At 37.7% G+C, this 18,785-nt stretch overlaps 1 protein-coding gene across 14 annotated transcripts in view; it reads left to right on the top strand.

Moving 5' to 3' along the window:
* LOC148675108 (pumilio homolog 2) overlaps nucleotides 1-4,580 on the top strand; it is a 48,990-nt gene extending 44,410 nt beyond the window's left edge. For all 14 annotated transcript variants that reach the window (XM_088626124.1, XM_088626123.1, XM_088626121.1 and 11 more), the window contains 2 exons: nucleotides 416-608; nucleotides 1,831-4,580. In XM_088626124.1, coding sequence (XP_088482250.1) covers nucleotides 416-608; nucleotides 1,831-1,962 — 325 coding nt within the window. In that variant the 3' untranslated portion in view covers nucleotides 1,963-4,580. The remainder of the gene's footprint in view (nucleotides 1-415; nucleotides 609-1,830) is intronic.
* Nucleotides 4,581-18,785: the final 14,205 nt, after the last annotated feature.

The following is an 18,785-nucleotide window of genomic DNA, read 5'->3' as shown; positions in this document are numbered from 1 at the left end:
CTCTCTGTTTCTACTTTAAAGATAAGCTTTAATAAGTAGTATGTAGATCCCAAATTCAGCATGAGAAACCAACTGAATCAAGATGAATCAGTTGCTACCTAACTTTGTGTCACCATGATAAGGTTAGAGTCTGGATTTCATTACAGATGAGCATTTTATTTATTTTATTTTATGATTGTATCCAGCTGCTCAAGTCTAAAACTACATAGCACAGGGCAAAAGGAGAAACATGTCAGACATCACTTGAAAAGGTATTGAAAGTTTACTGTAAAGTGAAAAGGGATGACATGAAATGAAGTGAGTCTGGTAATCGTACCGTACATACAAGATCAAAAGCAAAAAGCCATAGTAGCCAGAGTGTTTTGAAGGAAGTAGTGCTGTCTCTGGTTTCAAAGACCTGTCATTTGTTTTGCAGCAATGTGGTGGAGAAGTGTGTGACGCACTCCTCCCGGGCAGAGAGAGCTTTGCTGATTGATGAGGTTTGCTGCCAGAACGATGGTCCCCACAGTGCCTTATACACCATGATGAAAGACCAGTATGCCAACTATGTAGTACAGAAGATGATTGACATGGCAGAGCCAGCACAGCGCAAAATAATCATGCACAAGGTGAGAGGTAGACGTGTGTCTGTTCTAAAGTACAATTCTTAGGAATGTGTTATTTTTTGCTTCTCTCTTACAGTTCACAGAAAAAGTCTGTAACCCTTTAAGATTTTCACTTATTTCATATATTTGAAACCTAAACTGTTATATGATCACAATCTAAGTCATAATAAGACTCTTTTAACATTTATTTATCCCCAGATGTTGCAAAATTCAAAATCTGTCTGAGTCAAACTATGTGAATCTTTACATTCATGAACTACTGGCATCCCCTTGAGCTGAATGGTTTTTAATCGCTGCTCAGCCTCTCACATTTTTGGCCCATTCCTCCTTGCAGAACTCTGTGACATCTGTGGGCTGTTGTGCATGGACAGCTCACTTCAGGTCCCGCCACAACATTTGAATGACTTTAACTAGGCCATTATAGGACTTCTTTTCTCATCTAAGAGTGACCGTTTTGCATCCAGTCCAGGCTGAGATTTTTCTACAAACAGATTCACAAGAGACCATTCATGAGTCATGGTACAATTTGTCATCAGATTTGACCTTTTAAAAACCTACTTCATTAGAGACAGGCTCACAGTTACCATTATTTAATAGCCTTATGAAAGTAATTCCCATGAAATTCAAAGTTTGTCAAATGAATAGTTTATCTTTTGATGTGTTCAATATTGATCAGCTAATAGTGTGGATTCTCATGAAGATTATCATCACAACTGATCTTTTGTTATCATTCAGTATGTTGCATACTAAACAATAAGATAATTTCTGCATTTATGAAATGCAACTTGGAGACACTGAAGTCAAAACAATATGCAGTGTAACTTAATAAGCAAATGGTTCACATAATTTTCATTACATTAAACAAAAGAATGCCTAATTCTATGGTGAAGCACAAAAAATGCTCAAATCATTTATAGTAGTTTTGTCTATGAGGTCCACATAATGTTTTATCTAATATTTAATCTAAAATAATATAAATTATTCTTCAGGTTCAGTTCAGGCAGTCTTATCATTTGTGGAAACAAAAGGCTTAGCAGTGTATCCATTAAGCACACAACCAGCTATTCTGTTAAACCTTTCTTCATACACACAAGATCACATTTTGCATTTTAAAAGAAAAGTACTCCTTTGCCTTCTATATCCATTTTAGATGTGTTGAGTTTAGAGGATTCATGCCAAAATAATTTGTTACTCGTTATTTAAAAACAAATGTTTTTGTGTGCAGATACGTCCTCACATTGCGACTTTACGCAAGTACACCTATGGAAAACACATCTTGGCCAAACTGGAGAAGTATTACATGAAGAACAGCGCTGAGCTCGGGCCAATTGGCGGACCAACTAATGGGCTGATGTAGGAATGTGCACAGGCTGTCAGCCCTTCCAGGAATCAGGTGTATCCAATCAGCTGAGAGGAATTTACCAAAAATCATCTTCACCTAAAAACGCTATGACTCCCTCCTCCCCTGTTTTTTCTGGCCATTTAGGAAAACCGAGAGAATAGTCCATGTATTTTGTCCGGTATTTGCCTACACTTCCAGCACATTGCCAGCGATTTATCAGATTGCTCTGCTGGGTAAAGCACAGAATGCTTGTATATGTGTAATTGTATCAAACTAGTTGTTACATTTTGTAAATTTTTACCTTGTAAATTCATTGTAAAAAATGGGTAGTTTTTAAACTGAGAAAAGTGGTATTCTTACAGTACACCAGCAAGTGACGTGATAAGTCTGCTGGCACAACAGCACAACAGATGCCCCTCATTTTATATATAAATATATATACATTATGTATTGTGCTTCATCTCTCCCAAGCACTGCTAGAAATAGCTGACAGTTAAGTGACAGTTCTTTGTAGATACAGAACGTAGAAAGTTAAGTTTTTTTGTAGTTCATATTTTGTAACTTTGTCTTGGAAACGGCAAAACAGCCTTCTATAAAATCACATGATATAGGCAATTATTTTAATGATTATACTAAAAGCCCTTGGTGGTGAATACTTACTTCATCTCACTTCTTTGAACTGTTAATGTTCAGTAGTTTGAGATGATCAATGCCCTATAATTTTTTTTTGCTGAGAACGATGGTGATGTATAGCAGCTTTGTATATAAGTGAATATTTAATTTTTTGAGGTGGGGGGACAAAATATGGTGGTACTTCTATACGTACATAAATATATGAAAATTACGGTGAGAATTTTAACATTTCCCCCCCCCCCATTTATAGAGCAAGATTTAAGTGCATTTGCATTTTAAACAGGCTGACAGGACATACTTATTTCATCATCCATATTGGTCAGGAAGAGGTGAAGGTCTAGACATTTTTTTATTTCTGCTTTGAAATGTTAAATAGAAATCTTCAGCAGAGTTAGAAATTAAAAGGGGCCATCAGAAGGTATACTTGATAGCTCATTCTGAGGCATGCATGATTATTCAAATAGCCATTGTTTTGCTTCATATAAATATGTAGTGTATATGTCTAGTTAATTACATAGATGTAAGTTTACAGTTTCAAATCTTGAATTACAAAAACTTCTTTCTATGTTTATCACAGGCCTTGCTAACTTAGTAGTGATGCTTTACTTTGTTTGTACAGTTGTACATTTGTAAACCTTGATGCTGTAAATGTAATGTCTTTTACCCTTTTGACAAAAAACGCAAAAATTAGCATTTTAGTGTAAATTCACTCCCTCACCCCTTCCCTTGGCATATAGTGTTGTATACTGTACATTTCTTTGGAACTTTGGAAGAGTGATTTTTAAAAATTCTATCTTTATATGGCTTCGGAATTTGACATTGCATTCTTTTTAACTATTGTTAGGATCAGTAGCTTTTGTTTATACATGTAGTTGTTAAATATTCTGTTAATATGGTCATGAATTATACTGTCATAAATTGTTAAAGTACATTGTGTTTAGAAAATCGAAAGGACTGGACAAGACATTTAGTTACCATGGAAACTTTCCATCTAGCCTGACAGGACTTTCTTTTGTACAGAAGAGTACTGTATTTTGGAACATCTACTAACTTGTAAGTGAAAGAATGTATGATATTGTCAATTATAATAATTTGAACATTTGAGGCTGTAACACTAGCAGACGTTATGTACATTTACAGGTGGCCTTATGTACATTTCCCGAAGTAATTAAAATATCCTTTTTTGCAGGCAGAATTGTGACAAGATATGTATAATTAAACAATTCTTTGTAACTTTTGACTCTGGATATATTTTGAAATCAGATTTGTAAATTCAGTTTAAGAAAATTTTAATCATTTTTCTTGTATTTCACTGACTTTGGTCAGCTTTTTGTATAGGTGATGAATGTTATGGAGGTTTGTTTTTTATTTTTTTCTGAGTCCTCAGATGACTTGGCTTTGGGCAGTCGAAAGTTTTAACTGGGGCTGTGCTTACAAAGGTCTGTCATGGGTTAAGTTCATGGTAAGTTTTAGGGGACAGAGAAATTATGTACATTTAGTTTTTATCCTTCAGCCTTATTGTAGCAGTTTTTCGAGCCCATTTGTGTTTAAAACCTCCTGAAGTAATGCAGGTGACTCTTTTACAGTATATCTTGTCTGGTTTGTTCGAACACTCTCCATCAGACCTGTTTCAGTTTTGTTAGGGAGCACTGCCCAAGTTTCCATGGCAACTGTGTTTGTATAATGGCGGATCCGTAATGGCTCTATGGTGTTCTCTTGGTTGGTGATACAGGGGCTGTGCTAGTTCTGAATTTCTGGAGAAGAAAAATGTGACAAAACCACTAAGCTGTTCCTCTGACGTGTGTTTTTTTTTTTGATGGATGGTGTGTTTGGACCAGTTTGTCATTCGTGTGTGATCAAGTTGGCCACCAGTCTCCATGGCAGTTCTACAAAATTATTTGTTATTTGATCATTTGTATATGCTGTATAAACAAAAAAGAGGAAAAAATGTGAATAACATTGTATGAAATAAACTTGGTCATGTGTTTTCTGTAGGAAAATGCCCATCATGGCTTTTGTTTTGAAACAACATACAGTAATTTTCACAAAGTAGAGATTTGTTCCTGAAGTATTTTTAGATTAAAATCCTCAAATACACATTATAAATAGACACCCCTCACCCCTTCACAAAGCACCCTCACTGAATATGGCACACTAACCATTTCAATCTCGATGTCTCTAGTCTGCACTGGGCTGTTTCTTTTTTGCATTTATTTCCAGTGCAATGAAGACTGAGAATTGAGACGTAGTTATAGCATTTTTTAATTAAAATAGTTCTTTTTCTAGGAGCATTAGTTTTAGGCTGTCATCTTTGTGCCTTCTTTCTCAATATTGTTACTGATTTATCTGACACTTTTACCCAAAGCATCTTACATTTGCACCCATTTATACAGATGGGTACTGGAGATGTTTGGGGTGAAATACCTTGCTCAAGGGTACAACAGCAGTATCTCATCTGGGATTCAGACCAAAAACCTTCCAGTTCCAGAGTCTTGAACCCTAATCACTGCCATTCATTATTCATTCTTCATAATATTGTATTTCTTTGGAGTCCATTTTTACACTTCTTATGTAAAACCAGCAGATGGTGCTGTTACAGTACTTCATAAAAATACACTAAAAATGACTCGATCACATTTCTAAGTTGATACTTAATGCTGTACTAATACGGAAACAGGAATCAGCAGAAATTCACTTGCTTTAAATTGTTAATTTATTAACTATATTAAGTGTCTCCTAATTTTTACTTTTGAGATTCTTTTGCAGACACTGAATCTGATCCAGGTCTTGCACGTGGGTCATGTCACCAGCAGCCTGTGGTCGGAATTCCCCAAGCAGTGTCACAGCTCACCAAAGCCCACTGAGAGTAGGGTGGGAGTTGTCAGCCAGGGCTGTCTCGGCTCTCTGTGACACAACGCCCCCTCTAAATCAGTGTCTGTGAGGGATTATCCTTTCTTCCAACCTGTGATGTTTCTGCACAGGTCTGTGCTGTTTGTGACAAGTTAAAAGATGAGCAGCTGGAAGCTGAGGGAGATGAGCTAATCTGCCTGCTCTGCCTCATCCCCTCCTGTGTGTGGTTGTTGTGAGCTGAGACATAAAAAACACACAATATTTCCAGATTGGGTGGGTGTAACAGAATATTGGGTGATTCCAAAGTTGCTTGAAAAACACTAAGATCCCCAAAGAATCACACGTTGTTTTAACCATCCAATTTGAAGTGCCCTAAGGCTTCTTTTGGACTAAGGTGGACTAACAGACAAGAAGATACAATTGGAAACCACAGGAATTACATTTAAAACTAAGAACAGAAACTGATTTTGTACAGAGTCTGTAACTACCCAGTTGATACCCTGGTTTACTTCAAGAAAAGGCTGGATTAGATCCTCAGGTTAATTGGCTAATAAATGAGCTGAACGAATGGCCTAGTGTACATTCATTTACGAACTCTGTTATTAAAGAACAGAGCTTCATCTTTCCAAAACTAAGTCTGGGTTGCATTCTGACCGCTTTCAAAATATGCGGGAAAAAAGATTTTTTTTTCTTTTCCAATCCCTTTGGAATTGCACTTCCAGTTCCTCCGATACTCATCAAGATGAATTCCCACTTCATCTAAACGTCTGTTGTGACCTCTTGAAAACAGCGTTAACTCCAAAGATTAGACAGTGCTATAGCACGATCATCAATACAAGGAAGGAGATTTAATAATCTCCTACTTACTGACTGAAGTTTTATTTGTAGTTCATTATGGATATACAAAGGTAATTTTTTTTTTTTTTATTCAGTCAGTCTTCAGTAATTCATTCTTTAGGGAGCATTCATTACATTTAATATGCTTTTGTGTTGGGCAGTTAGTTCGCCCTCTACCCTTTGGTTTTCAAAGATGTGGGTTTACACAAAATGTCGATTTACACAAAGGACCTTTTTTTCTCACAGGTGTGGTGAAACATTGGTCATGTTGTGTGGTTTGGCAATTATGGTTTTTCCCTCTTTCTCCACTCTAAAGAGACTCAATTACGGTTATTTTATAAAGAGTGGTTTCTGGGGTGTGTACAGTATTTAAGTGAGATAAAGAGACCCTGAGAATTTTTTAAATGTAGATGTCCATAACCCACATTTATGTGGTTTATTGGGATGGTGGTTAGAATCTGAATAGCAGGTAAGCAGTTTATCTCTTTATTATTTATTATGCTTACACTTTTCTTCATATTGACATTGCCACATCTTGGAGGGGAAAACTCCATTCACATCTTTTTCAACAGCTATTTGAAAACATAAATATTTGCAGATAACTTTGTGCAAAGTAAAACGATGATACTTCTGCTAATTATGTATTGTGTTCTGTGAAACGTCTGAGAGTCAGACTATGGGTGTAGCCAGTTTCACTTGATCAGACTAGACATAGATAACACAAACTTGAGCCATCGGAGGGTATGCTGTAGTTCATTTTAAATGCTAATGTCCTGTAAATGCCCGATCAACTAACACAACTAGTGACCTTTATACACTCTGTGTTTTCTTTACACAACCTTGCACAGAATTAGCTGAAATTTCAGGCAATACTTTACTCACTGCAAGGTGTAGATTTACTATGTTACAGAAAGCAAAGAAAGGATAATGGTAACACTTGTAATTAGTACTGGAAGCTCTGGAAGTACTTCTGAAAACAGAAATGTGGGGACAATGAATAGTGCACTGTTGGCAGAGTGGTTAGCATTGCTGTTTCACAGCGTTGGGGCCCTAGGTTTATTTCCGAATCTGGGTTGCCGTTACTTGCAGGAATAGGCCACCCTGAACTGGATAAAGCCGTTAGAAGATAGATGGATGAATAGCGCACTCAGTAAAGGCCGAAAAAAGTTCAAAGAATTGAAGAAGCATACATATGATTATGTACTTTTAAGTTTGGATTACATGGATTCTGCTTTTACTGTATATGTCACTCCTTAGCCCAATGTTTTTAAGTTTTTTTATTTTTAAATGTATGCAGCAGAGATGCAGAATGCTGAGGAAGCTTGGTGAGGCCTTTGTTCAGTTGCCCCCTGGTGGGGATCATTGCAAAATCATCTGAAATTACTCCCGTTTTCCCTCCTTCCACATGCCCATCAGTCATCTTAAAAATGACTCTAGTGCTTGAAGTTGCTTTGCTGAGAATGAGCCACTTTGCAGCTGCTGAACAGCAATAAACCACAAAGGAACACAGATTGAATGCAGGTGAAGGACAGGCAGTCGTGGGAACTTGGCCTGTCCTTATATCCCTATGTCGAGACAGAGTAGGATTGCAGTAAATAGTAAAGTGTGTAAAGGCTGTGTTTCCAGGTTAGCACCCTTAACCCCATCCCTTCTTACGGTGCAGAAAGGTTTCAGATGTCTGATAAACCTCATTCTGCTGCTGTTCCCAATTACCCTGTGCAATAGTCTGTGTGGGTTACCTCATTAAAGATAAAATACACAGCCATATGGAATAAATCTTAAAAATCCTTAGTCACCCCCGGCAGAACAAAATCCTTTCCCACATCTGCAGTCTGAAACCACTCAGAAGTTAAAATGAATTGCTTTTAAGTTCATCTTCATTTCATTATATACAAAATGGCTCTTTATTGCTTTGTCAGGCTTAGCTTTAAACAAATGGTTGTGGCACTTTAAAGATCTTCCTTTCAGGCACTTAATTGGGGTTTCCTTTTCATTTTTTCCCCTCCAATGCTATCAAATGATGTTTGAAAAAACAGCGTCTCCTAGACTTCATGTCATGATGTCTCATTAAGTTGTCTGGCCAGATTTGCTGAGTCAAACTGTGGACGGACAATAAACCATGACAGGCCACAGGGCTAAGCCACAACATCCTGGGGAACAGAGGTTTCTACATCAGTTTCATCCTGAACCTTATCATGTGTGCTTGGGAGAAAAAGCTGAGCGGCCTTTTACAAACTGTGGAAATACACGAGTGCTATTATTTGCCAAATCCATTAACACAGGGACACTGAACTTGAAGTGGTCTGCCCAGTCCACTCCATTACGGCATTACATTTCTGCCCTTTAAAGTAACTGGAACCCTTATATTGATATACAGATATTTTTATTTATCAGTAAGATAATTAAGGAGATGGTTGTCGCTGAACTCTGTAATGGAGCAAATTAGGAAGAGTGAACTTGGTAAGTCGTGCATTGATATCTGGTTCACTTACACATGAGAACATTAGAACATGTTTTACAAAGAAACAGGTCATTTGAGCCAATGTGCTTATTAGTGGATAATACCAAACTCTTGTACATCTGTTTTATGAAGGCTAGAGGACTTCCCAACCCTGCGCCTTCTGGTTTCTATTTCAGCTGAGCTGCTTCTTAATTCAGCTTAATACCCATTTAATTAAAGTATTATTTTGTAAAATAGTTTCAGATCTCAATAGGACAGATGAGCGATTTGTATGAATACATCACAAGTTTTATTGGCAGACTGTTTTACACAGTGTCATTTTCACCTGTTTCTGTATATCAGTAATTGATAACCAATTAAGAAAATTGTTTATGAGTTAAAAACCATCATAAAATCACAGTAAAATTCTCATTCAAAATCTAGTTCAAATAAGAACATAAGAAAATAGGAAAGGTTACATACGAGACGAGGCCATTTGGTCCATATAGCAAGTTTGGTAGTTAGTAGCTAACTGATTCAAGGATCTTGTGTTCCTTGATAAGAAAGAATCCATGATATCAGCTTCAATAACATGACTGGATAGCTTATTCCACACTCGCACAGTGATGGTTAAAGAAGTGCCACCTTTTCTCAGACTTAAATGCACTTTCACATAGCTTCCACTTGTGGCCTGTGGTTTGTTTCACTTTTCATTCTGAAGGAATCTGCTGGGTTGATTGTCAATGCCCATGAGGATCTCAATACTTATATCATAGTCTTCTCTGTTCAAGATTTAAAAAATAAACTTCAGTTCCTTCAGCCTGTTACTGCAGGACATTTGCTTAAGCCTTAGATTGAATCTGGTTTGCTTTTATCTTGATACCAGACCAGCGATATCTTTTCTATAATATGGTGTATCTATAGTATGGTGACCAAAATTGTACACGATATTGTACTTGTGGATAAGATGCTTGGATCTATGTTTTGCAGTACGAAAAGAACACTTGTAGCTTGATAGGTATATAGAGAAGAATAAACGGTGGAAGGAAAGAGAATCAGAAGGCAATGATGTAATAGGATTTGATTGGTAAATATGATGGATAAGCTACCATAACAATCCATTTTGACAGCTGCTGAATAGTTTACCTTGAGTTGCTGTGCTCAAACTTTGAAGATTCTGATCAATGTACACAATGTAAAGATCGCTAAATAACAAGCTTTGTTTCTTCTCACTCAAACTAAGCTGTATTCATAATCAGAGTTGCCCTACTAGTAGAAAACACTAGTGGATGGTTTCAATAAATTGTACACATAAATTGCAACTCGTGAGTTTTAGTGTCTTAGATGTGCAAGAATTCCGGAGAGTAGTGTCAGTGCTAACGAAAGTTTGGCAATGTGAAGCCAGTTGATCGACTATTTGATTAAATGCAAGTGGCACTCACCTGATAAAGTCATTACTACAGTATAGTTGGAATTGCTGCCCAAATAAAGAAATACTGGGTAACATGAAACACTAGGGAATCCAAAGGAAACCACTTTTTCACAGGCTGTTTCATGTGTGACTGCCCCGGTTATTACCAGACTGTGCTAATGATGATTCTGGATGGCACAGAGAAGGATTGCAGCATACAGGCATTCTCAAGCAAATCTGTCAATAGATTGGCACAGTGTTGAAACATGCTAAGAAGCTGGCTGAAGCACTCTGTCACTTTTGAATCCATTTTCCAGCACGCACAATTAAGAAAACCCTTTATTTAGTGTCGCCACATCTTTATTTTAGACACTAGTCATCCAGTGGGCAAGTAAGGTTGTGCTATGTGTGTTAAACTCTCCCAAAGCTTGGTATATTCAAGAACAAAATGGCTTCTCTAATATAAGTAGAAAGGTCAAAATGTATAGTAGATAGTAGTCATATAGTAGATTTCTGTTTTTCACTGTTTATAAATCAATCAATCAAAGTTTATCAAATGCACAACAGTACAAAGTGCAGCAGTAATAGCTGGCAATGAAATGTCTTTTCTGAGAGCTCACCAAGGGGAAATAAACATAAAAATCACAAAAAAATGTTTTTCAGTTTTGTGCAATTGTTGTAAATGCATAATGCTCTTTGTATTTCTATGATTCTGAGAGTAGATGCTTGCAGCAGTTAATCAGCCAAAGCAATGTGGAGCTTGAAACCCACCTATTAGTCATTAGCCTTCACCATCTGTTTTGTGGTAACTCTGTTAAAAACATATAGACATGAAATAATGAGGACTTTGGCAGTTTATGGCTGAGAACAAGGAAAAGAATGTCCCTCCTACTTTTACTTCAGTGAAAAGAGATTTTACAGTCTGCCGGCTCAAAGCCACATACGGATTGTTATCGAAATAGCAAGATAACAAGACCCAGTCATGACTGGAAATCAGAATATCAATGTTGTAAGAAAACCTGAGCTGTTTATTCCAGAGGAGTTTACAAATTATCCTGATTTGACCTGACTACAAAGCATGCCTTCTAAAAGACAGTAGTCAGTCAAAGAAAGTAGAATTATTTTTAAAAGCTAATTTCTTTCCCATATACTGCATTTCCCCACTAATACATGTTCATGTTGGTTCAATAGTCACCCACAGACAAATGCAATGAAATTCGATTTATTTTTTGCTGTATGTTATTGAGGTTTAAGCCTCATTTCTCTGTTTGGATATCTCTGCTTCAGCTTTTCTAGTTGTTAAAGTTGTACATGTTGAATATTGGAATATTTGTATATCCTATAGTACAGTTCAAAGACTGGCAAATTTTTACAGACAATCCATAAAAGTATACTGTGACAGGTCAAGCTTTAACCAGGTGGCTTGTGAGGCATTGGCAAAAATACTGGACAAGGAGGTTTTATTTTACTAAACTCTTAAAAATGTACACAAAAGGAAATCTACTCTAACAACCCAGTACCAACTAGCCCAGTGAATCCCTTGATATACCATAGGACATCTTAGTTGATTCCATGTGAGAATATGGCTTTCTGCTTCTTCATCAATTTCCTAATTAATCAAATATTTCACCACATGTGAACCTATTTACACACAATAGAGGTCTTGATGCCCCTTGTGGCAGGCGAGCTGAAACTCCTATACTGCCTACTCCAGTCCTGACACAATTACAAACACAGCCAAAAAGATTTAGTGACATTAGGTGGAGCAGCTGAGGTTGGATGGGTCCTGAGTAGCTTCGAGCAGTACCTAACAATGGTTTAAAAATATTAACCAGTTTGTGCATCTGTTGAAAATAATTTGGAGCCTTTAGTTATATGCTACTAGAGTATAGAGAGTGTTTTTTTTGTCAACACAAAATTAAGTTCAGCAGTGAACTGAGTCAAATAGCCAAGACCAGTTTAAAGAGTTATACATAATAAATAATCCTTACCCTTATATATCACTTTTCTGATAATGGGGACTCCTCTCCACCACCACCAATGGGTAGCACCCACCTGGAAGGTAGCCAAAGTACAAAGTGGTATGGTCACCACACATAAGGCAATGAAGGCAATTAATACATGGGGATTATTAAGCGGCCATGATTGCTAACAGCCTTGGGGGATTTTAGCCAGGAGAGTGGTGTAACACTCCTACTCTTTTTGAAAAACGCCCTGGGATTTTTAATGACCACAGAGAGTCGGGACCTCAGTTTTATGTCTCATCTGAAGGACGGCGCCTTTTTACAGTATAGTGTCGCCATCACTATACTCTGGGCACTAGGACCCACACAGACAGGGTGAGCACCCCCTTGTTGGCCCCACTAACACATCTTCCAACAGCAACCTTAGCTTTCCCAGGTACTCCCATCCAGGTGCTGGCCAGGCTCACACCTGATCCTGAGCTCCAGTGGATTGCCAGTTGTGAATTGCAGGCTGAGCAAGATGAATAAATTTGTTGTCTTTGCATCCTAGATCTAATGAAATATTGTTCCAAGTTGTTTCAAAAATAGTAGATTCTATTGATAGAAAAAATGAAGGTGCTCACATCAGAATTATATCAACAAGAAAAGAATATTGACAGTAAAGAAAGGAAAATTGTAGTGCTCAGAAGGCAAGTACAGGCTGCAGTTGAAGAAATTTATCAACTGGAATATTGCTGCAGGCAAAACAATCTTAGAGTAATGAACTTACACAGGGGCATGGAGAAAGGAGATATGACTGGCTATTTAGCTGTTTTAATATCAAAACAATTAAACATTGATCTGACAACTGGAAATATTAAAAGGACACACAGAGTGGGCATGAGAGAGAGAGGGGCTACATTTTCCCAGAACGTGGTGTTTTAATTCTTGAACTACCAAACGAAAGTCAACATTTTGAGAGCTTTGGGAAAAACTGTAAAAGAAATAAAAAGAAAGAAATCAAGAAATCAAAGGTTAGTTTGACTACAAATAAGTTTGACCAAACCTGCCTCATTATTGTGAGGATTGAGCTAAGAAGCTGCTACAAATGTGTAGACGGAGGAGATGCAAGAGAGGTACATGAAGTCTTCGGTGTGAGACTTATATACATAGGCAAGCAGGTTATAAAGTTATAAAGTTTATTTACTCATCTGCAACTTCTACTTCATTGCTCACTAGCAACTTACAATGGGCTTTACATTCTGAAATTCAATAAAGGTTATGAATGTACTCAACTCAGATTTTCTTATCCATTATGTTACTTGAATAACAGTAAAGATAATTTGTTGTTCTTGTATTTAAATTGTGAACAACTTCTGGTATTTGTTCTCAATTCCACCAAAAGAAGAAATGGGGGCTGAAAGTGCTGTGACCAGCAAAGCACATCTTCATCCTACTGTTTGAGCAGTTTTATTTTGAATACTGAACCAGTTCTGTCATTAGCATCTATTCAGTCGTCTGTTGTACTAGACAATCTGGTTACAATGTAAAAGCATTCAAGTAAAAGTATCCCAGCATAAACATACCACTATAAGCCAGAACAGCCTTGAATTAAAAATCTTATTTTTGGTGTTGCTTTACATTTGTTATCTTCAGCATGAACTACAGAAGGTCTTACTGCAGGGCTACACTTAGACCTTAAAACTCCAGACACACCCCCACTACAGCTATTGAGTCTATATTTGTAGCACCCCACCTCCATAGCTCATCTCTTTGATCTGCTAAATGCTAGGGAAGGATTAAGAAAAATGCAAGCACACCCAAACTGGCTGTTATGCAAATCAATGATCAGCTGATTGTAGGACATTCACCTCTAACGGCTCAACCCACAGCAATGTATGCAGACTAAAGAGGAGCACCTAATTTTTTCTCAATTTAACTTTGAATTTCTTTCTTAGTGATGCTAAATGTTCAGTAACAATTTGGAAAAAAGGTTTTTAAATCTGACGTTTAAAGAAATTAGCGGTTAATCAGCTGAAAGTTCATCAACAAATAATTGGACAGCCATTATCCAGCTACAGTATGTACTGCATTATATACAATTTGGTAAGTTTTTGCACCAGCTATTTTTCTATGTTTGGGTAAGTAACCTCAGCAGAAATAAAATAAAACGTCATGGCCCAAAACAAAAAATCTAGCAGAACTTTGGTCAAAATTTCTCAATAAATGTGTCAATCTAGCACATTACAAAATTCCGGTCTTGGAAGTACAGAAAGTTAAAAAAAATGTTTTCGGTGTTCGCATATTTTGAGTATCTGAAGACAATTCTATGGTGTGTTTGACTGTAATATATATAGATATGCATGTATGGTATGAGCTCAGTTTATTTCCTAATGACAGTGTTTGGCCAGGTAGCTACTGTATAAATGGAACAGAAGACTGCAGCCTCCCAATATCTCGTCACACCTACACACTAAGAAAGTTTCAACTTTCTTTGTTTACTTCACCCTGTTTCTCATCAGGATACAGTAATTTGAGCTGCTATGTAAAAGTCATTTGATGTCATATTCATGTTCTTCCAGCTTTAGTGGATGATCAAGTAACTCCAGTGACATTTGCCCAGAAACTAACTAAGCATGAGACAAGCTGTTACTAACATCATAACACCATGGTCTGGAAAGTAGTGAGTCAGATCTCTTGCTCTTTCAATACATTATTATTTACAACAACCCCCCATGCACTTAGGATCAAGGTTTGAGCAGGGAGTTCTGTCAACATGCGTTTAAAATAAAAATTAGAGATTTGTTTTACTTTATAAACATGACTTTTATTTCTTCCATTGACCTCTCAAATGACGTTGGAAGTATTGCGTCACAGGTTCACCAGGTGCTCAGCTGCTAACTTGAATCACATCATCTTGTTCAGTGTGATAGTGCTGGGCCCTCAGACGCTGAGGAAACACTAGCAGACAGCCATGGTCCAATTTAGTAGCACAACTACTCCAGCACACCTCAGCTGTGTACGCTGACGTCATGCCCAAGCCCATTACATTTTGTCAAGAAGACATGCATTTTAGATGTGTTAAACTTCAGATCTTAGCATTTTGTTGACACGTTCTGCCATCTGAAGTGTAAAGCTCAAATATTTGCATGTCCAGAATAGGAATTACAATTTATGATTGCATCAGAGGATTTATTGAAGCAAAGTCAAAACATTTACCCCATTGCATGGCTATATATATCACTCTGGAGGTCTGACAAAGCAACTCTTCTCTGTCATAAAAATGATATTTTTGTCTTCTAACAGATAGATTTTTTTACTCTAACGGGACTTCCCTGCATTAAGGGCTATAAGATTATGGCTTATAGTGTTTTCAGACTGTGAAAGCACCACCTTGACAAGATAAAATTGCAGCTTTCAAACCAAAAAAGCATGTGAAACACACACTTAAAGTTCTATTTATAAACAGTAATTGAAAATCTTAGTAAATCTGTTAGAAAAAAATCCCCAAACAAACCAGCACAACCAGATTTCTGAAAAGCAACTAACCTGTTCTTTCTGTAGTATAAAAAAGTGTAAATAAATGTACTAACTGCTGTATCATTCAAATATCTTTCTGCTAACTATTTGAAATTGTTTAGTCAGGAAAAAATTGGCTTTACCGCATTGGTCTGTCAGTTTACTGAAATTGTTAAGAACGTTGTCACGATCGGGATCCCTCTTCTTAAGGGGTCTCCGACACTTTCGTAATTTAGTTGATTATGTGCACCTACCCTCTATTTTGTGTCTCATTATTTAAGCCTGGCACTCTCAGTATTCTGGGTTCAGGATTGGGAGCTAGATGCCCAGAAGTGCGCCTACCAGCGGCATAGACTTCATTAGTCTTCCTGACCATCTGAGTCCAGGGCTCCGAGCACCTGGCCTTGTTATCCTGGTTTTATTCCCTGCCCCTGTTCCGGATCCCTTTTAACTGTGTTTATTTTGTCTTGGATGGATCCCCCGGTTTTGGACTTTGGACCGCGCCCTGGATTCCCCCTTTTGGACTGTCTGGACCTGTTTGCCCTTGCCACGCCCCCCGAACACCAGATCACTGTCGTCACACCCCCCTGTCTGTCTACCTGTCCGATCCTGCTGTACCTTCCCAAATGTCTTCACTTCCGGATTATACCGTCTGCATAGTGTCCTGAACTACGCTTCGCTGGAGCCTGGACCAGCTCCCGTTACAAACATAAGAAACATAATAACAATACTACTAATAATATATTGTTAATATATACATAGATATTAATAATATGACATTAACATAGTGTCTACACAAAGTAGTCCTAAGAGCCCTAGCAACAGATCCCCACACAAATATTTCGTACCCAGCTGAAAGCTGTAAGGATTTCCTGAAAGATCAGCACTGGGCAACACTATGTTGCTTCTTTAGTGTTTCTGCCTATCATGACCATTGCAAAGATCACTGGACTAAATAAATGCATGAAATACAGAACTTACTCATTTAATTCAACACTCACATTACTGAGTGTAATTAGGACTCAAGTCCTCAAAAGTGATTTGACAGCTATTTGAAAAGAACAATAAATGAAGAGTGTGCTTAAAAGAACCAGTCAAAGGAACTGCACATTATTGAATGACTTGAGAGAACCAATTTTAATTAATTTCTAAGGTAATTAGCCCAAAGTTCCAACAGAAACATGTAAAAACTTACAATATTGTACACATCCATCTCGTGAATTTGAATTAAAGGAGGTGTTGGTTATGTACAACAGATGATGATAACGCTAATAAGGCAAGATTTCCAACTCTCAATAGGAAATGACTTTATTTTCATTAAGAGAATGGATATAAATCCAGGCTTATAGTATCTAAATAAGCCTTAGCTAATTTTAGGTGGCTTTGTTCCTAAAGGAGTTAAAAATCAGAGTTTTAAGGTTTCAGGGTTCCTGTGACAAGAGTCTTTTGGTGTAACAGATTTCAGCGATGTCTGGTGGTGGCGCTGCGTAACCATTGAGTCCGGTTGACCAGTTGAATCCCAGAAGGGCCAGAGTTGAGTTACACGCATTACACCACCTACGATAAGTCTACCTCCACTGTGTCTCTCTGTTCATGAGGTAGAAAAGATCTGATTACACAGCATTTCTGTTTGTCGTTTGAGATTAGAGGACACTAATGGCTAAAGTGATATATCTAGTTCTTCACTTTCAGCCTTTGCGTAAACATTGTATGGCTTCCACAGCGTTCGTGCATTGGACATACTGTAATTGACAAGAGCTGTCACTGCACAGTATACACTGTAAGAATATAAGAGCTGCTCTGGATCATCACAAGCAACAACGATGTGAAGGTAGGCCTAAATGTCTATGTCAGTTTCTTCCACGATTACAGCCCATTTCTGAGTGAGTGGGTGCCATTTTGACATTCTGTTTTCTAAATGAAACATTGCCTATTTCATTTGTGAGCACTGTAGATCATTACAGGACCATGACAGCCTTGAAGGACAACAAACGAAATAGAAAGAGGGGACAGATGCAATGTGTTTCACCTCTTATTTGAACCAAGGCTGAATGAACATTAAAATAGAATTTTCTGTATCTAAATGATGAAAATCTCAATAAAGTATTTTAGAAACTACCCAATGCCACACCTCCAGCATTCTCACCAAATGACCTAGATGGGTCAAGTGTCTTCCTCTTGTCTCTTGTGCTTTTTGTGTGCTCGTAATTACCTGCCTCGTAATGTGAGAGTTGCAATATACACTAATATTGAAACAGGCTAGAATGCCCTGGGGCATCCTATGGCTTCCCTATACCTTGGACGAAATGTCTTCCAGTCCTGAAGTACTAGTGAAGACTGGATCTGAAGGTTATACTAAGGAGAACAACTAATTCAGAGCAGGTAGTTTAATGAGCAGGAATTGGTAAAGTGGTCAGGTGGGTTAGTGAAGGAACACTGCTTGATATACTGAAGAAAGATAAGATAAGATCAGCTCACTTTATTAGCCATATACAATTTCTTACAGTAGGAATTTGTCTTTTTCACATACCCCAACTTGTTCTCCATGAGACAGTTTGGGGTCAGAGTGCAGGGTCAGCCATTGTACAGCGCCCCTGGAGCAGTTGGGGTTAAGGGCCTTGCTCAGGGGCCCAACAAAGTAGGATGCCTCTGCCAGCCACTGGATTTGAGCAGGCAACTTTCCAGCCACCGGCACAGATCCTTAGCCACAGAACCACCGCTCCGCCCCAGAATTACTGTAGGGTTTTAGTCTGTCAGCAATCAGTGCTGTAGAGCTAACACCAATTTAAGGGCAGAATGAATTTAAAACAAATTTATTATTGCTATTTAAAATGGATCGTGTGCTCTCTATTCAAACCTGTCAAGACAAAAAGATTTATTTCTTTTAGACCATTAGTGTAGGAAATTCATCTGAACCCCCGGTTCCCTCAATTCACAGCAGTATCATCATTTTTGTAATTTGGTGATCAAAATATTCACATTATTCTAAATGGGGACCTATGATTGGTTTATTCTTACATTCTTATTGCCTATTTTATTGCTTCTCCACAATGTCTAGATTGAAGATAAAAATTATGTGCTACATAAACATTGAAGTCATAAGTGGTCTCTTTATGCGTGACATTTCCCACTTTACATATACTGTAACGCTTACGGCCGACAGGTACTGTGTAAGAGCCGGCTTACCAGAGCAGGTGACATCACC

The sequence above is a fragment of the Lepisosteus platostomus genome, chromosome 3, assembly GCF_059453375.1.
Source record: "Lepisosteus platostomus isolate fLepPlt1 chromosome 3, fLepPlt1.hap1, whole genome shotgun sequence".
Taxonomy (NCBI): Eukaryota; Metazoa; Chordata; class Actinopteri; order Semionotiformes; family Lepisosteidae; genus Lepisosteus; species Lepisosteus platostomus.
Note: the sequence above shows the minus strand (reverse complement) of the source record. Positions and strands in the feature narration are given on the sequence as shown.